The sequence below is a fragment of the Grus americana genome, chromosome Z (genome assembly GCF_028858705.1).
Source record: "Grus americana isolate bGruAme1 chromosome Z, bGruAme1.mat, whole genome shotgun sequence".
Classification (NCBI taxonomy): Eukaryota; Metazoa; Chordata; class Aves; order Gruiformes; family Gruidae; genus Grus; species Grus americana.
In genome coordinates, this window is record NC_072891.1 from 19,762,761 (window position 1) to 19,783,820 (window position 21,060).

The window sequence follows — 21,060 nt, forward strand, 5'->3', positions numbered from 1 at the left end:
TAAAATAAGGTTAATTTACAGCATTCCTATTGACTCAAACACAATTGTCTTAGTTTTACAGCCTGGTTAATAAACTCAGTCTTTATTTCAGCATGGCTCAGTTGAAATCACTTAGCAGTTATTTGCAAACACTTAAATATTGTGCTAGTCACAGGAACAGCAAAGGAACTTACAAATATCTTTGACATAGGAAGGTGGAATAAACACCATAGAAGTTGACAGAAGAGAAATAAGAGGCACAATATTTAAAACTACATCTTAATTTATAGATTCTAGAATGAAATGTCAAATTTACTTTCTTGATTTAATTTAAAACAAAACCCAAAAACCACACTATGAAACAGCGAACTAGCAACTGAACACAGGAAAAAAGGACTACATTTACTGATTAGTATTTCAACTTAGCTTCTCCTGTAATTTTTCATGATCATTTCAATAATATGAAGTATATTCTCCAATCATGCCTGCAAAATGAATTAGGTCAAACTACATTTCATAAATTAAACAAGTTATTTGGATATTCTTACAAATATCCCTTATAGTTTTGAATTGAACTATTCATGACATTGCTTAATACTTATGGCATGCAGTTTCTGCAATATCATTTCTACCTAAGCAATGCATGGAGAAAACACATTAAAATAAAATATAAAATTTTGAAAAACTGAAACAACCGCACTTCCCAACAATAAATATAACATCTGTTGCAGAAACTGCTTGGCACTTACACAGTTTTGTGAAGGCTTTTTGTTGTAGGTAAGTATTTTTCTACAATTCCTATTACGTACCACTCAGCCCATACATTTTCTTTACTTATACTTCAAGGGGTCTTTTCATATCTATTAAAAAAAGGCAATTTGTTGCCTAAAAGAATGCATACATCTAAATTTCGACTGTGATTCATCTGACACATAAAAAAGCAAGAAAATACCTACAATTAATTGACTTAGTTCTGCAAAAACATCTAATAACACTCTCAATGCTCAACACATTATTTTTGTTAAATCCTTAAATATGCTCTTTTTGAAATAAGGAATGGTCTTATGATTCAGCATTTTACTTTCATTTCACATCTCAATAGTGAGGACAACAGCACAGCAAAACCTTTAGGAAAGCAAGAAATTTTCATTTTAACATAGGCAAAGTTGACTGAATAAGGCTCCCACTTTGCATATACAGCAATCACAGGACATCATTTTTTCAGGGACAAAGTAACAACTTTGTGACATTCTTTTTTTTTTTTTTTTTTTTGTAATTTCATTTTCCAGTATTCTAAGGAAAGAATTTCAAAGACATACACTGAGCCCTTGATAGAGGGTGGGTTTTTTTCAGAAAATATGCATAAGCTGTGCAAAATTAACAAAATTCTTGTGTTCAGCATTTCATACAAAGTAGCAATCAAGACTTCCTTGCTATGATAATAGACTGAAAATTTTCTGTAAAAGAGCATGCAGTAGAAACATATTTAAATACTATTGTAAGCATATAAAGATCTACTCTACTGACATATCAAGCAATTGGTAATGATGGATGAGGAGACAATGAGGGTACTGCCAATAAAAGTGAAGAAAAGCTAACTATAAGTACACAAAAAGACCCAGTTCAGGCCCAAAAGTCTATCCACACGGGCTCAACTGCAAAATGGAGAGTTACATGCATAATTTGTTGTAAAACAAACTAACTGGCATTGTATTCATTATTCTTATGAAACAGACAAGGAACATTTCTTAAATTACATTTATAATCAAAATCCTCAATTAACTTGAAACCAAATTTAGCCACTTTAAAAGGGAAAAAAGTAGTAAAATAACAACTACTTAAATCATGTGAAAAAAGCATTTCCATTGATCGAAATTGTAATCTATATTGCTCTATGAAAAAAGTAAAAATCAAAACACCTTGGGTATATTTGGATGAATAAAATGAAAACAGTTGTGTCTCAGGATATTGTCATTTTTTAAGTGGAATGTTTAGGAATATATGCTTTGCTTTTACCTTGCACAATAAACTAGAAGAAATTAATAAACTGATATATAAAAATGCATATTACGTTTCCTTTAGATATTAACTACTTCTTCCTAAATCTGTTTTTAGATGAACAAGACCTAGAACTTGTAGATTACATGCCTGCATCATTTCAGTTTACCTCTTTATGTAACTTGATATACTAAATACAAATTCTTTTTTTTTTTTTCCTAAGCACAGATTCTTAGAGGAAAGGTTCAACAATTTAATAAAATATTTTACAGTGTAGCTTCCACGGTTCTTACTTATTCCCTTCCTCCCAAATTAAAAACATCACTACAGTCACATTTACACTTCTCCTTCTTAACACATAATAAGCTTAACTTTTTATCCTGGGTTTGGGTTTTGGTTTTTTTTTTTTTGCTACGAAAGGAGGCATAGATACTAGTACAGAAAGTACATACAACTATACTGTATAAATAGCAGTTATTCTACAGGCCAGTAAGTTTTGCAATTAATTGAACTGGCATTCTTCGCAAAGCAGCAACACAGTAAGGTGCTGAAAGAGTTTTCACTCTGCTGTAATAAAAACACCACTCACAGAACAAACAGGAGATTTCACATACAATCTTTAATAGGAAGAGTCCTTTAAATGACATTTATGAACAGAATGTCACAAGCAAATTTTAACATCTTCCTACAACTTCGGAAATGTAAGTAGAGCTTCTCATGAAGAATCAGTAACGTTCAGCATTTCCTCAAAGGTATGTGACATGATAGGAATGTAGGTAAGATGAGTTTTTCAGAAACTTAAAAGCAAAAGGTACACTGAATAGAACAAGTATATAATTTACTATGTGATAGCTACAAATTAGACAAAGACAATACTCCTTAAAAGAAGAAAATCAGAACAAGTTAAGGACTTCAGAACAAGAATTGCAACTCTGCCTTCACATCAGTACACTGCAGTTCAGAAAAAATGTTTTTACATAAAAGACAACCTATGGCTGCAATCTATTGCTTTAAGCAGTTGCAAAGAATGGAGTAATGGGGTAGTGCAAGATTAAATAGCAAATAAAAACCCAAGCTAAACAAAAAAATCACAGTCCCAGCAGCTTTTGATAAGAGTTGTTTAAAAACATCTTTTCTCCCTTAAGCAAAATATGGTGAAAGCAGGAGAACATTTTGTATCCAAGTATTACTTGTCTGTTTTCCAGAACAACTAAGCCTGTAGAGAGTGCATTGAACTAAGTTCTTAGGGGCTGGGACTATTCTTGGTCTGTATACTTACAGGGAAGAGTAACTGAGGCCAGTCCTTAACTAGGATGTCAGGGTAATAAGTAATATCGGGTCAGTGCTGTGCAGATAGTAAATACAAAGAGGCAAGATGCTGCCATGTTAACATACCTCTTGTACGGAGCGAGCTGCTGGCTTGTCTTGATGATTGGCCAGTATTAAAAACGGCAAAGTACATAACTGTGGGTGCTGGAGAGCAGAATGCAGTTCATTCCTAGCAGTTTCTAGATCATCTTCAGAGGAGGCACTGTCTAATACAAATATGACCCCTTGGGATCCTTGGTAGTAACGACTCCAGTATTTCCTGATATTGTCAGCCCCTTTCAAGACAATAATAAGAACTAATTAAAACAAGAACATTTAAACAGATTTAACAATTGTATCTGAAAACGACCCTTCTACTTAGAACAATCAAAGCAATGGACTGAATTTTCTCTCCTAAATAATCATAATTGAAAGAATAAAAAGAAAAAAAAGCAACCATAAATCCAACACACACGCAAACATCAAATTAACATTGTTTAAGTAAGGAAGGAATTTGACTCAATGCAGTTTTCATCCCTGAAAGTTTCTGCTCCATTAATGAGTACTGGCAGAACTACTATACTTCCAGTGCCACATAGTCTAATTTTATACCTTCTCACTGAAATATCTTGGTACTAATATCCAAACTTTTGCCTTTTTTTTTTTTTTTTTTTTTAACTTAACCCTGCAGCTCCTTGCTTCTGTAGCAAGAACCTGTAGCTTCTGTCATGGCAGTTGTTCATTTCTGAGCATGATAAGGTCTTTCAGTTCATCTCCAAACCATCAGGCAAACACTTCATAATTGGGGAAAAAAGGTGTCAGGAAAGCCTATTAAAGTAATTAGACACTTAATGAGGAGAATGGTGATACAATAGTGAGCTGAAGAGTGAATGAGGAGCTATGGTGACAACATGCAAAGGCATTCATTTCCACTACTTTTGCTCTGTCAACCACACTAAGGATTCTAGAAGGGCCCAACAGTAGACACATGAGTGACTGTACAGCCTTATGTGCCACAGTAATTTTTAGGACACAGTTCAGCAGCGCTCAGCCATCTCAACAGAAGCCAAGCAATAAGGTTATCTACAGAAAGCTTTTGTCTCCCCTGGAGAGTAGCGTATGTTGTAACATTGAGGTAGGAAAAAAAAAATTGTATTTGACAGCTGTCAAACTATCTAAACTATGATTTGGATATGGGCCATTCTTTGTATGTCTGGATCTGGCACTACACTCATGGGGACTAACACTAAAAAGTGAATAGCAGCAGCAATACTCTAGTAGAAAACCTGACATGTCTGCAAGACAGTGATTTGCAGAAATGTGCTGAAGGTATCCTTTACAGACACTTTTCTTTGAGACAGAGAGAAGAGAACTGTAATGTAGACAAAGATATCAAGTGCTGATGATAATAAAACTCCATTTTTTAGTGAAATGAAACTACAAAAAAGTTCTGAGCAAGATGTAGGCACAAAATGAGAATTTAACGCAACATAATTACTATATTGATATGATACTTAAAATAGTCACTCAATTTATATATTGTGCAACACAAAAGACAGTCACTAAACAAAGGTGAAGAAATAAATATCTAAAAAGGAATTTACAGCATATGCTTTACGCATCCAACTCAGACTATTCAATTCTCACCCCATGGAGTTACTCTATTCTCTGTACCAGTCACACTGGAACCTGAAGCATTCGTTTTCTGCACTCTGCACCTAGCACAATTTAGGTGGCTAATGAATGTTGTGAACACATGCTTTTTCCTGCAGAGAATATTGAAGTCATACCTGAGGTTTTTTCTGCAAGAGATCTAAAGAGTTGATTACTTAAAGGTAAATGGTCATGGGATTTAGTCAAGAACTTGCTTAGTTTCTCTATAAATTTAACCAAATTCAAAGTAGAATACAGAAGAGGGATTACACTGAAAGCTAATTCTATGTTTCTGTACCACTGGAATATCTACCAATTTTACTTGTGAAGAATTTCATAGCATCTGTTAGCTGTCCCAGTCTTTCCAAACAGCTGTCTGTGTTGGAACCAAGTAGAGCTAGAGGGACACTATTTACGTAGCCACATAGAGCAGTGTTGCAGGCATCTGAAGTATCACATTACTTTAAAAACTGGTAGAGAACCATTTTCAATGAAAGGCCAACACCATGATCAGTTCTTTGAAGGTCTTTTTTTCCCTAGCAACATAACATCTGTCTTATTTACTCTAAGCTTCAGCCAGCTACATCTCAATCACATATCACTGCCAGACCCTGAGTCTTATCTTTACAACTGTACTATTTCTAAAGAGAAAAATTGTGTAGTGAACTGCAGAACGTTTGACCTCTTGTATTCAGGCACATGGAAGAAAGTAGCTCATGGATCCCTACATGGGACACTGGAGCCAGAAAAGCAATATGATGATTTGTTGACCTTATAGCGCTGTCTTTTTGGTTCAGATTCTTCAGCTGCTCAACTTTATTTCTCCACATCAACTGTACCAAAAGAAACACCGCTGAAGCCTAGTAGTCCTTCATATCCAGGGAGCATAACCTGCTCTGAGCTTCCTTCTCCAGAGCGTTAGGTAGTATGTTGTGGAGTTATCCTGGGCAGAAAGTGCTGCCCTTTGAATAGTGATCCAGCTATCATACTTTACAGTAGTCTTACAGAGCAAGCAATTGTTTTTAAAAGTGCAGTTTAACACAGACTATCCTATGAATGTATCTTTTCATCTATTCCAAAAGTTTGTAAGACGGGGAAATTCAAAGTCTGAGTTCTTTGGCAAACCAAAATGTAATGTAATCCATTAAACATGCTCAGGCTCTCAGAGACCACTGAGGTAAAAACAGAAACTTAACTGGTACCCAAAATGTCCTATCAAACAACAGTAACACAGGAGATAAGCATTGAGGTTTGTCAGCCAAATATAATGGGTTTCTCTAACAGCTTCACAGGTACATGGCTGTTTCTTCAACTACTTTATACCTAAACTAAGATAAAAAAAGAAAAAGAAAGAGAAGTAACTCATGTAAAAATCTCCAAAACATCAGAAAAATATAACAACAATTCACATTAGACCTAGGGAAAGGTTCACTAAAATGTGACATTCAGTGTAGTATTTTCCTAAGACACAGGCAAGAGCTTGTGGCAGAGCCACTGTATGATTTGTTGCCCTCAGCAATGAAACCACAGGAGCGGGTTGAGCACTGTGATTTGCCTAAAACATCCCATTTACATATGAATTGGGGAGAAAAAAACCCACCACATTACAACACAATCACACTACTTATTAGAAAAGATAGCATTCAGTCAAACATAAGCTTGAATTACTTCATAAAAGGAAAAAAACCAACCCTGTCCTTACAGAGAAACGACAGGGTGCTGTAATTAAAAACGCCAATCATTCAGCATTACTACAGGGCAGGTTTATTCAACTAACTGTTCAAAATTTTGTAATTTTTTTAAAATATCGAATAAATAAATTGGTTTTTATTATCAGCCAAGGGTATAGTGTGTCTATATTAACACCATTTATATCAGTGCCAATAGTACCCTCTCAAATGCCCCTTGGAAGCGAGCAGGAGGAGTTTGAGAGTTAGATGCAGTTTAATACACATCCAAATCAGGTTGCACAATTATGCACTCCTGTAAATATCATGCAAAATGCAGAACTGCAAATCTTCCTTTCAACTATGAATACTTCTGTCTATATCGTCGTTCACAGCAGTTTGAGGCTACCTTAAATTCCCCCCTTTTCAATGCTTTCAGGAGAACAGAACATAGCATTACAGAAAAAATTCACTGAAAGCAATTTAAAAGTGTCAAATTCTTACTTGTCAAACTTGCAGCAAGTCTCCATCGAGAGCACAATGAATGTCACACAGCCCTTGCTTCAAGATAGTCTACTCTGTGCATGAAAGCTCTTCTTCACCTCTAAATATATCACAGCTCCAGAGAAGTTACAGTCTCAAATCCAGGGAAGAACTATTTTTCCTTCCCACCAAAAATAGTTAACCTGGGGCCATGAAAGAATGCAGGCTGCAACCAGTTTTTCTACCACTTCAAATATAACATCCACTCACCTGAAATAAAGACACCTACCTATTTTGAAGGTTTTATAGTTGATTAAAGAATTATATAGATAATTCCTCTACTGACAGTAAATAGACTGTTTCTGATTAGCAAAAAGGTGAAAAAAAGCCAAGGAATATGTCAACTGCGCAACAAAATCTTTTTGCATTAAAGACTGGCCCCATGGTTGGGTGAGTAAGACAGAAGGGAAGGGAATGGAAAAAGAAATCTTTTGTCCATTCTTGCAAAATCTTTAAATACACCGTAACCTCCACCCCAAGGAAACCTTATGAAAAGAATTTTGAAATAGCTTTCTAAATCTATGTAGGGTTTATAACTTCACTTTCCATCATTTCCTCACAAGGAAAACTGACATGTCTTGTTAGGTAATCAGGAAGATGTCTGAAATCTTAGAAATCTTAACACATTTTTAAGAGATCTGTTTAGGTCTCATAGTGAAAAAATACGGCATAGGGATTTATCTTTTGGTTTTTTAACACTAGCTATTTTTCAATAGCTAGCTCCTTTCTATCACAAATAAAGTTATAAATCCTTTACAAGATACCTGCTTGTATGTACATGCAATTTCTCCACAGACACATCCACACACAGATGATAGAGAAGTTTCCCGCGGATGGAATGTCAGTCACCATTCGATGGCTATTTTGTACTGCTACTGCTTATTGCTAAGTGGCAATGCAGATGCTAAACCAAAACCCTCCTCAAGGTTCAAAAGTCCCAGGACTTTTGTTTCCTAGGGTTTAAGACTGAGTGATCACAGCCTGCTTTCTCTAGCCTTTCAGGCAGTGCACTCCTGCAATCATACACAAAGCATGGCAGCAGGAAATTGGCAGGGTTTTTTTCCTCAACGAGGAACATTTTGAAACTGCAAGATCAGCTATATTCACTGCAGCAATTCAACAACAAACTGAACAAACAGCCTAAAAGAAAAAAAGTACGTTGAGGGTTGAATTTATATTCAATATATTAAAAAATCAGAAATACGCATAAGTTTATTGTGCTTACTTTTATTTTTCTTATCAAACTGAAGTTTACAGAAACCATCTCTGTTATCTCTTGTCTGCCTTCCAGGCTTCCCCAGTGAGATTAATCTGGAAGTCAAGCCTTCAGTATTTTCCCTATTAGCTAACTTAGGTGCAGTCTCCAACTTTGAATCTCCACCTACTCTGATAGTTAAAACTATTAGACAACATTTAGGTTGCAAGCATTTGGAAGCTTTAAAAACACCGTATTCACACTTGCCTGCAGAAAGTCAGTTTGATCTACTTGGGCGCGTGTATTTTACTACCATCTTAAAATAAAACATGAAACAAAAATATCCTGTTGTAGTCAGGAACATAAAGTTAATTTTAAAAGTTCATTAAAAAATCTTCCAGATTATTTCAAAAGAAAGATAAGAAAACATGTGCCCTGCAACACGCTCTAATGTTTATTTAAGTCTGAAGTTTGAAGCTTTAACAGTTTGCAGCAGGTGGCACACCACACTAAAATGGACTTCATGTATGACAGCCATTCTCAAAATCACCCCTATTCTTTTTTTTTTTTTTCCTTAAAGGCACAAACACACAGTAAGTCCTCTAGGGCTAGCAGAGAATGGTTGGCAACAAGAAAATAATCTGCCAGTTTCCTCTCTACCCATTACCCCTTCTCTGCCCTTCCTCCACCTCTGCTGGAGGACCCAGTAACAGCCAGGATCTCAGAACCAGCGCACAACTCCCCCGGCTGACAACTGCTGCCGGCACCTCGCAAGGCTCAGATGTACCCTCCTCTGTGCCGCAGTCCACCTCTGCTAACAGTGCAGGTAATCTCAAATACAGCTCAAAACACATCTTCCTATATGGCACTTAAGACTATTAGGCAGATAAAGAAAACTGTCCTTCTTTACACACCTGTGTATTTCTCTCTCTACCTCTTCTGCTGACTGGCTCACAAAAGTTTGAATCCGCTTTAGCCTTTGAAAGAATCACGGCCTCTTCTGTGTAGAATCAAGAATAAAAATTTTTTATTGTTGTTTGGAGGGGGGGGAGTTCATAAAACATAGGCATAATTTCTGAGGCTAAACTAGGCTGCTATACTCCATCCTTTAATCCAGCCAGACGAAAATGGCATTGCAAGTCCAACAGGAGACAGAGGCTTTTTAGCAAAACACAAAACTTTTCTCTCCAAAACATCCCATCAACAAAACCAACCAGTCCCTGCCTCACAAAAAATTGTAACTAGGAAATTTTGTATTTTGTTTATCACATGGTACATAGCTTTGATAGGCATTGCCTGCATGGCTCCTACTTGTTTTGAATAGGATAGGTAGTAGGTTGTCTATTCACACTGTAAAAAGCTAATTGTAGAAAAAGAACACTATTTCCAAAGAACAGTAGAATGACTGGTAACACTGAATCCTTATCAGAGCTTCCTCAGGACTCAGGTTAATGAGATCTCTAAGCAGGTGTAAATGATCTCTCTTATCTATGAAATGAGGAAACTATGGGACAGAGTCTGAGCTTAGGAACCATTTGAACAGCAGGCTGAGTATGATTGATAGCAAACAGATCTAACTTTAGTGCTTTCAGAAGCTGAATGTCTCTCTGCGACTCACAGCTTGGACAGCTCATTAGGGTCACCTAAAAACTTCACCTGCTAAGACGTTCTGTGAACTGTTAGACGCAACTATGTCGCAGATGGCATTGCATGCACTCCCCAACCAGGTTTTGTAGAGGTGTCAACTGCCTCTTAGTCAAACGCAGTACGGAGATTTTATCACTTTGTGTTAGTTCATCCCTGTGAACATGACTTAGGCTGGCATTTACTTGTAGGATCAGTTTGCTGATGACTAACTACATGAAATTTAGCTCCTCTGCCAGGCTATGTTGTTAGAAGGCTGTTCAGTGCTCCCCTCTACCTGCACAAAGCAAAAGTGGAGTGTAGTTTCCCATAAGCAAAAGTTTCTACAGGTGTGTCAGCAATAAAAGGAAAATGAGGGAAAATATGGCTCCTCTCTGGAAGGAAACAGGAGACCTGGATACCTGGGGTATGGAGAAGCCTGAGGTACTGAATGACTGTTTTTGCCTCAGTCTTCACCAGCAAGTGCTCGAGCCGCACCACTCAAGTTGCAGAAGGCAAAGGCAGGGACCGGGAGAATGAAAAACCGCCCACTGTAGGAGAAGGTGCACAAGTCCATGGGACCTGATGAGATGCATCCACGGGTCCTGAGGGAACTGGCGGATGAAGTTGCTAGGCCACTCTCCAAGATATTTGAGAAGTCCTGGCAGTCCAGGGAAGTTCCCATTGACTGGAAAAGGGGAAACATAACCCCCATTTTTAGAAAGGGAAAAAAGGAACACCCAGGGAACTACAGGCCGGTCAGTCTCACCTCGGTGCCTGGCAAGATTATGGAGCAGACCCTCCTGGAGACTATGCTCAGGCACATGGAAAATAAGGAGGTGACTGGTGACCTACAACATGGCTTCACTAAGGGCAAATCATGCCTGACAAATTTGGTGGCCTTCTATGATGGGGTTACAGCATCAGTGGATAAGGGAAGGGCAACTGACATCACCTACCTGGACTTGTGCAAGGCATTTGACACTGTCCTGCATGACATCCTTGTCTCTAAATTGGAGAGACACGGATTCGATGGATGGACCACTCGGTGGATAAGGAATTGGCTGAATGGTCGTACTTAAAGAGTTGCAGTCAACAGCTCGATGTCCAAGTGGAGTCCAGCGACGAGTGGTGTTCCTCAGGGGTCAGTACTGGGACTGGAGCTGTTTAACACCTTTGTCGGCGACATGGACAATGGGATTGAGTGCACCCTCACCAAGTTTGCTGACGACACCAAGCTGTGTGATGTGGTCGACACACTGGAGGGAAGGGATGCCATCCAGAGGGACCCTGACAGGCTGGAGAGGTGGGCCTGAGCAAACCGCATGAAGTTCAACAAGGCCAAGTGCAAGGTCCCGCACGTGGGTCAGGGCAATCCCAAGCACAACTACAGGCTGCGCAGAGAATGGATTGAAAGCAGCCCTGAGGAGGAGGGCTTGGGGGTGTTGGTGGACGAGAAGCTCAACACGAACCGGCAAAGTGCGCTTGCAGCCGAGAAAGCCAACCATGTCTTGGGCTGCATCAAAAGAAGTCTGACCAGCAGGTCGAGGGAGGTGATTCTGCCCCTCTACTCTGCTCTCATGAGACTTCACCTGGAGTACTATGTCCAGCTCTGGGGCCCCCAGCACAAGAAGGACATAGAGTTGTTGGATGCAAGTCCAGAGGAGGGCCACAAAGATGATCAGAGGGCTGGAGCACCTCTCCTGTGAGGACAGGCTGAGAGAGTTGGGCTTGTTCAGCCTGGAGAAGAGAAGGCTCTGGGGAGATCTAATTGTGGCCCTCCAGTACCTGAAGGGGCCTACAGGAAAGCTGGAGAGGGACTGTTCAAGGGCATGGAGTGACAGGACAAGGGGTAATGACTTTAAACTGAAAGAGGGTAGATTTAGATTAGATATAAGGAAGAAATTCTTTACTGTGAGGGTGGTGAGGCACTGGAACAGGTTGCCCAAAGAAGCCATGGATGCCCCATGCCTGGAAGCATTTAAGACCAGGTTGGATGGGGCTTTGGGCAACCTGGTCTAGTGGTGGATGTCCCTACCCCATCATGGGGGGCATGGAACTAGATGATCTTTAAGGTCTCTTCCAACCCAAACCATTCTATGATTCTATGATAACTATTCAAATTTTAAGTTCTAATTAACAGTTCAACATTATTTTATCCCTCCTCCCTCAGTTTTTCACAAGGCAGATGCTATCTGACAACTGTGCCATCTTCTCCAGGGGTTCATATTTTCCATTCAACTTGGATTGCTTGATAGTGTGACTCCCCCTCCCACTCTCTCTTCTTCTGCTCTTTCTTCCAAACTAAGGCAAAACACGCATGCTTTGTTTAACCAATCCTATTTAAAGTTATTTGTTCTCAGGCTTTCACCTAGACAATTAACTTAGCTGGCCTAAGAGTGTGAATTTATGACTTTGGTCATGCAGCTTAAGAAGGAACAGCAGTAGGGAGGACAGTTCTCATCTCTCTTTTCCTGGGCATGCTCAACCAACCGGAGACTCAAGCATCCCTGATATTAACCACTCTGCTCTTCCTAAGCACTTAATACATTTTGTCTTAAATGAAGTTTTAAAGATGACTACACAACATGTTGATTTTCTATGCTTGTGACAAAGGCCTTTGGGTGGATTACAAAAACGGAACACAAACATATGACAATATATTTTAGTACATAAACCAGAGAATGTTACTAAACCCTGTAACATGTTAGTATTTTTAAACTCGGTAAGAAGAAAAGGAGCTGTTCACATCCAGAATCATTCTTTTAAATTTGACCAGGCTCCGTATTTGGCATCTCACCAGTAGTTTCTAAGCCTGCATTTACAAGATAGTAAACTAAATTATAAAACAGACTTATTCTAAAAACAACAACTGTAAATTATCAGTTGACCTCCAGAATGGACCTATAATCTTGATTTAGGCCTGAATAAGTATCTACGTCACAACAGACACCACGATTTTGCATTCTGTTTTGACAGCATTACAACAGCAAATGACTGAATAAACACACTGAATAAATGGTAGTTTCAGGCACTGTGTCTCCATGCTGGAATTTGTTAGAACCAAAGAAAAAACTTCCTATTACCTTTGCACTTTCATCATTTGTCTTGAGAATAAACCTCAGCTTTCAGCAAAACACTGTTAGAACCTTCTGAACAACAAATGTTATCATCTGCCTTATTTTTCCAGTCTTTCTCCACTCTCCTGTATGTTCATCATACACAATTTCATCCTTAGTTCCAACCAGAGATTGCTGCACCTGACAGGAAATCATCAAATCTGTAATTTCTTTCTATACCATTACTCAGCTGAGTTGCATAATATAGAGAGATATTTCCAGTTATCCTGGTAAGAGCACATACTGAAAGAATGTGGACTAGGGCATGGCACATCTTCACAGTAAATTACATACATTATTTTATGGACTAAATTTTTTGAAAGAAAAATGGTAATTTTTGTTCGTTTCTCAGGGGGCAGGAAGGGATTATTGGTATATCAAAATAGAAACTTAGAGAATGGACAGCTCAACTTGGTCAGTAAGTAAAGCAAGACCTCCTTCTCAAGTAATGCAAGTAGGCCTATGCTTGATTGGAAAGCTATATATATTCTTACTTATTCAAGATCAAATTCAATATTTTTAAACAAAACATTTAACATCTATTAAATTGGATAAAAATCTTGTTTTCTGGTAGGAAGGCAGCCTGGCTTGGGAAACAAACAAAATTAAAACAAAATAATCAGAAATAATACTCAGATTTTTTAAAATATTGTAGTATCATGTACTTCAAAGAAAAATTTCTGCAAAAAGAGCACAGCAAAAACTTTGCTCCATGTCCCTAATCCTAAAGGCTGATGAAGAGATAATCAGAGCAGGAAGAGATAAAAGAAGAAAGACTGCTTTCTGCATACTTGGCCTGAAAATTTACAGTCTCTAAAGAAATAAAGAAACAAAACCTGGCTTCATTAGCAGCACCAGAAGGCAACCAGCATAGTAAAAAATATCACCATCTTCGATCTTGAGGAAAGATACTGCTTCAACCAAACAAAAAGGATACCATGCAGTCAGCATCTGTTTCACATAACTGCCTGACTGCTGAACATAAGAACCTTAAACAGTGTGACTTCTGCTGTTAAGATTTTTAAATATCGACTGTTACTATGTTGCTGTATGAAGACATACGAAGCTTTCAGTTACCTAAACCTAAAAGACAATTTAAAACAGAGTATCAAAAATTAAAACTATATAGAACTTCAGCCTTTGAATAACGTGCAACAACAGACAGTGATTGTTAAAAACAGATACCTTTCTACCTTCCTCCAAGTTTCCAAGACCAAACGTCTGGACAAGACCTCCATACTACAGGTAAAGAGAACTTAGAAAACAATATCATAACAACTGAAGGCAAAAACTAGGAATAAGAACAAAAACAAAGGCTTCTCTTCAACACCAGAAGCAGAAATTCCAAAATAAAATTTAGCAGTGATTAAATACGTAAGATGCTTTTCTTTATTTTCATACAGCAGCAAGAGAGAAACCATGCATACGCCAGAAAGCTCGGGCTTTACCTTCATCAAAGAGGAACACATCTCTCAACTACAAGATTAAACACTGGCCACCAACTTTTGGAAGCTTGTCAAGCTTCCTCCACCTAGGCAATGAAAAGCTATCAGAATTAGCATTTTTCTCCAATATCCCATAGAAAAAATAGACAATACCATTTCTAATTACAGACATGTAAACACCATAGTTAAAGGGAAAAGAAGTAAAAAGGTGGACTAAAAAAAATTCTGACAATATTTCTGTCTTTGGGAAGAGATAAATGGGTGGAAAAAAACCCTGAATCAAATATTCTGAATTACTTCAGGACATCCTGTCATGAGATCATCAAAACACTCCACTGAGATAAGGTTTCTCATAACACACATACGTGCATATAATAGAAGTTGTATGACCAGAAAAGGTTAGGGAAGAGACATCAATGAAGATCTGCTAAAGAATACTCAGATTCAATTCTTGATACAAAAGCTGCATTTACCTATGTGAATTATATATTTCGTAGAGATTAGGCAGCAGAATGTATAAACTGGGCTGCAAATGATTCGCCCTATCTCACCAAAAAAAAAAAAAAAAAAATTTGCGAAAAAGTGATGTAAGTGCATGTTACGCAGATTACACACTCAAGCAGAACCAACGCTATCCCTGTGGAGCAGCCCCTTTATCAAAGAAAACTTCTGCTTCTTATAGAGGATACATGCTCAGACAAGAACATGTATGTCTAAATCCAGGGACCCATGGTAGTAAAGAGGAAATGCTATCCTTTTAATATGTGCTTATCTCAAAGCCTTCTTGAAACAGTTTCAAATAAGACTTGAAACTTCCTTCAAGAACCAAGTTAACTTCTACCCCAGAGCATTTAAGAGAGGTTTCAACTTTGCCAAAAATCTAATGAACATCCTCAAGATTCATTCTTCTATATTAATTAGATAATAAAGAAGATGTACAGAAATTCTAGAATATAAAGATGTACATGTTTGCGGTTTTTTTTAGCTAGAAGAACATTAGATGAAATAAGACTCCACAAGAACTCTCATTAGGAGAGTGTTTTCTTCCTTTAAACAGAGCTACCTCTTGATCACTTAAGACTCAGCATCAGAACTGGGCAGCCAAATAGCTTACCTGTATACAGACAATTAAAAAACCCCACAATCATAAAACAACCATCCCTCCAAAACCCAACAAATCCAACAAGAAAACAGATCTCAAAGAATATAAATCATTGGAAGTTGGCTGTCTTTGTAACACTTTCAGTGGTGCGGCAAATACATTGGTTTTGCCAAATGTTTGCATAGCTACCTGAGCCAGTGCTTGTATAGTAAAAGCTCATATGTGCAATAAACACAGGGAACACACTTCCTTGAGTTGCCACATAAGCTCTGCTACAGTTACAGTCCAGTTTGTATTTCTGTGTAACTTAACCACTGCAATCCAAGAAATTACATTAAGGGGACACACCACACTTATCTGTCTTCCTGCTTTTTATGTTTTTGTCTTTGCAGTCAGCATTTGTACAGCTTTTCTCAACTTTATCTGCTGTGGTGAAACACAGGTTTCAATTCCAGCCACACTGATTTATTTAAAACAGCTAACAGTTTGGTATGAAGAGCTTTATACGCTGCATCTTTTTATAATCAAATTAATAAATGCTATACCTCCAAGTTCTTTTACGTTCAAGATGGCATTCTGGAATGGCACCGCTTTTATACTAAAACCTAAGAATAGAAATAAAGAGCATTAGTAAGTTATTTGTTAAAGAGATCATTTGAATTCAACGGCATCCATTCAGAAAAGACTACTTTTTTCATCAAGAACCAGGACTTTGCATGATAAATTCTGTTTCAATATGATGTTTAAACATTCCAATTATGGGAGGTGGAAGCGGGGGGGGGAATAAATCAGTATGAGCAATGAAATTTTCAGTGATACTATTAAATAGCAGGCACACATAAAATTCAGCACGAAACTTCTAACCAGGCCATCTACCATTTGGTAAGGAATTAGTACGGAATATACCTTTATAAAACTATCTTTTAATGGATCTGGAACTAAAGTTTAGAATTCAGACTTTCAGTAATACGAAGTGATCCCTCTGCAACTTTTAGGAGACATGGAAGACAATGTGCAATTCAAATCACTGTTTTCTTACATTTAAACTTCACAGGTTTTGGTTACACCTAGAGTATTAAACTTGTCTATAAATTTTATTAACAGAAAGATCCTTTTAAAGACCTAAGTTTAATCATTAAAATGGTTACAAGCACACTAGAAGCATCTATGAATCCTCTATTACCCTGTTACATGCTTAAAACTAAAAAACTTTTTAAAAGTGTGATGTTTTCCCTTAAGTGAAAATTTAGACAGCCAAGAGAAAGGGAACATGAAAGGCATCTATCCAACATCCATCTACCAATATATTATACACTAAATTCTGCATGTTTAGTGCATACATACATGTAAGTGTATATAATATTTTATTTAAGAAAAACTGTATCTGCTCTTTCAGCATAAAATGTCCAGACAAATATTCAATTTACTTTCATCTAGCACAAGTAGTTTCAAAATTCATACCTGTGAACTGAGTAAAGAAGTTTTGAAAAAATGTGTTTCACTCCAAGTTTATTAGCTATCATTTAACAGAAAAAAGATATCTCCCAGATCAGACCAATAAGATATTCCAGTACTACAACCATGTTCAGTGCTAGATGCAGCAGAGGAAAACTCAAGAAAATCTGAAGGGAATAATTACAATATATTTTTGTTATCTTAAAACAAATCATAAATTCTTCCTAGAAAGGAGGAAAAATGGGAATGGATCTGAGTGGCACTGATAAAAAAAGCAAAAAAAAATTATAGTTTGAAAACTCAGTGGAGAAGTTGTCACACTGTATTCTTGGATCCTCAACAGTATTTTCTGGTATAGCACAGATATGGTACATATGGGTAAATTTATTATAAGCTGAGTAGCCTAGATATGCATGATTTTTGGTTTGTGTCCTGCCTAGTTTTCTCCAGAGTCCATTTTCATTCCTCAAGTTGCCTAAATAAATAACCATATTTTGTTGCAACTATCTAGAAACATGTAAGAAATTTAATTTTAAAATTAATCTTATTTTCATTATTTCCTTTGATAGATCTACACTGCTATTTACACTGCTGTTTCTATTTATTTCAGGGTGTAAAGCGTTAAAGTATAACTTGCATTAACTCCAGGTGAACTCTGGAGGGGAAAAAAAGAAGAAAAAAAAAGATCAATGCACAATGTCTTTCTAACTTTTTGAGTTAGGCATTGACACCTTCTCCCCACAATGAAGTTGACAGGCTGAGGGAGTTGGGGTTGTTCACCCTGGACAAGAGAAGGCTCCGGGGAGATCTAATTGTGGCCTTCCAGTACCTGAAGGGGCCTGCAGGAAAGATGGTGAGGGACTGTTTACCAGGGAGTGTAGTGACAGGACAAGGGGTAATGGGTTCAAGCTGAAGGAGGGTCGATTTAGATTAGATGTTAAAAAGAAATTCTTTACTGTTAGAGTGGTGAGGCACTGGAACAGGTTGCCCAGAGAAGTTGTGGGTGCCCCATCCCTGGAAATGTTCAAGGCCAGGTTGGATGGGGCTTTGGGTAATGTGGTCTAGTGGAGGGTGTCCCTGCCCGCAGCAGGGGGGTTGGAACCTAAGTGTAACCAAGGGTTAAGGTCCCTTCCAACCCAAACCACTCTACGATTCTATGAAGTGTCAGATCTCTTTAATATTCCCAATAACACCAATGTGAAGACAATGAGTTAATTATTCATTGCAGAAGAGTATCAGTTTTTTCTTGTACCTCTTTTATTTTGTTTACTTACAATTGTATTAAATAACCTTATGTTCTTGCAATTTAAACAAAGAAATACTGAAAACCAGTCAGGGTTGCTAAGGGACAATCATAAAATTCAAGCCCATGAACCACAGCTACAATATAAAGCCATATAACTATAAAAAGAAGTAACTCATACAACACTCATTATCTATTCCCTCAGCAAATCAACCTTAGTAAATTGCTGCAGCTACAGAACCAGATTTCTTCCATGTCTATGACCTAATCTGTCCTCTTTCTGAACTCTGCAGACAGGTATTCCTTTTTCTCACTCTACATGTTTGTTTCTGCTTTTTCTGGTGCTGTTTTGGTTTTTTGGGATTTTTTGGTTGGGTGGGTTTTTTAATCAAAATACTCTTGTCAGTATTAGGCATTCTGGTTCATTTATATTAGCATGCATATTCAGATTTTTTTGACTTAAGATACCTTTTAGCTGTGGTTGTTGTGTCTGGTTTTATGTATCTTCATGCCACTGAAATGTTTTGTAAATTGATTGTCTGATCTCAGTCTGCCCTTACTACATAAACAAGTCTCTTTGGTGATCTAAAAAGAAAAGACTATCACTAGAAATATATGTTTCCATTACATTTATTCTTTTGGTTGCTAGCACACAAGGTAATACTGACCAAGTATGAGATTAAATAAATCCCAACTTAAGTTTCAGAGCATCACCGTCCCATTCTATTTTATAGCACATTCTCCTCTTTTCTGTCCATGTAACAAGATTGCTTAAAAATCAAAAAAAGAATAAAGAGAATAAAGAAACCTTTTAATGTGTGTCTACACTACACTGCTACCATATGTTTCCAATGGTTCTACTTCATTACACCACAATGTACATTTTGATTTTCAATGCATTCCAAATTGTATGTTTTCATGGATATTCCCCAACGTATGACCAAATACTGAAAGAGTAAGTAAAGGTAGTTTCAAAGCAATCCATTAGGTACTTTCAAAAGCAAGATAACTAAGCTGATGTTCTCTACCACCTTTGCTATATGTTTCAAAAGTTACCTTTGTGCAATGTTACAGCACATGTTGGAATAAAGGCAGCATCCTACCTGTGGTAGACACTATATTCTCCGGGCTTTCACTGCAAAGCTGTGACAGAAGACTTGTCTTGCCAGAACCAGTGAGGCCTATGCAAACCAAGTCATATTCAGGTCGCGGTGGTGGCGGTCCTTTGCAGCAAAGTGCTCTAAAACACTGTCATGGTAGAGAAAAACAAGCAAAAAAAAAAAATAAAAGGAAGAAGTTACTTTCTTTGCAAATGTTTATTCAACAAGGTTCCAAAAATCAAGTTTATAAATTTAAAAGCATTGGAGGGAAATAAATTATTATTCCAACCTACTGTTTTGACAAAATCAACAGTTAGACTGAGACCACTTCAACTAAAATCTAGAACAGATTTAGAAGAAACCATAAATATACCCCTAACTTTTCACCTAAACCTCATACAGCTGGATTGAGAGAAGTTACATCCACTTCCTGACTAGCACAAACACCGCACATACAGCAACATGGACACATGTCCTTCTCAACTCTGCGGTATACCTGAGTTTGCTTCCTGTGCCAATTTCATGCAAAACCTGGTGTGAGCATCAGAGCAGCTGCTGGCCAGGCTCTACCTGTTGTCACAGGAAAGAATCAGAGAACTTCACTCTATTGATGTCCTTCCCGGGCTTGCTTTCTCATGTGTTTTACCTTACAATATCCGCTGTTAAAGAGTACAGCTCGTAAAGAAATAAATTTTGCTGGACATAGCTCTAGTCATAAATATGCAGATCTCCAGCTCTCCCTGGAGAAGTATAAATTAATCACAATATAAAGAATAAAAATCTCTTACACAAAGCCAACTTTAGACTTCTGCTCACGTCTCAAACAGTACTGCCAAAGTAGGCCAAGCTCATCAAAAAGGTCCTTTAAGTCCTTAGTAAGGTTCATCAGATATTTCTTTATATGTAATACAGAAAAAAATTATGTAACAATCTAAAAACATATCATTCTGGGAAAGCTAGGAAGTTTATATTTAAGGTATGAGGTATAATTACCCGCTAATGTCCAAGATAGACCTCTGCCACCCCAATATACATATATATACCTTTTCCCCAATATCTGACACCTTCATATCGGAGGAATACATCTGCTGTAACAAGGAAGGGAAAACATGTTTGTGCAATCACTCCTCTCTCACACATTCTGTCTTTACATAGTCCCAGTTCTTTTTTCCCATCTTAACCACAAGCCAGTCACCGCTTTGGGTAAAGAAATCCAGTCTTTACAACCCTAACCTAGTTTGTCTACACGACTACCCAGGATCTCTCATTGAGGACTACTGGAGAAGAGAAACTGAACAGACATCAGTAAGGCATTGCTGCAAATAGTGGGGTCTGGCTCTGTGAGCAAGTCATCCAAAGAGAACGTAATTATAAAAAGACAGCTCACTGAATGCAGAACTTTTATTGGATTCTTTCCGTATAGATGATAAGTTATTATATACATGCTGCCGAAACAGTCTTCATTGGTTTAAAGAAGCAAAAGATAAGTTCAGGGAAAGTTACAAAATTCCTTCAAAACCTTTAAAAATGTGAAAAGAAATATTTTAGGAGTAAAAACATTTACAGTAGTAAACAAAGGCAGCAGACTTTAAAAATAAAAGCTTTGCCTCTATCAAAATGTGGCAGAAAA

At 37.5% G+C, this 21,060-nt stretch overlaps 1 protein-coding gene across 2 annotated transcripts in view; it reads right to left on the minus strand.

The window, feature by feature from the left end:
- Positions 1–21,060, minus strand: part of ARL15 (ADP ribosylation factor like GTPase 15) — a 232,712-nt gene that overhangs the window by 132,694 nt on the left and 78,958 nt on the right. The window contains exons 4-7 of one of the 2 annotated variants that reach the window (XM_054810233.1): positions 19,434–19,578; positions 16,178–16,237; positions 3,373–3,581; positions 2,619–2,774 (exon numbers count right to left, since the gene is read on the minus strand). In XM_054810233.1, the coding sequence (XP_054666208.1) occupies positions 2,724–2,774; positions 3,373–3,581; positions 16,178–16,237; positions 19,434–19,578 (465 nt within the window). In that variant the 3' untranslated portion in view covers positions 2,619–2,723. Of the gene's footprint in view, positions 1–2,618; positions 2,775–3,372; positions 3,582–16,177; positions 16,238–19,433; positions 19,579–21,060 lie in introns of those variants that run through there. The other variant, XM_054810232.1, reaches the window with a different exon arrangement.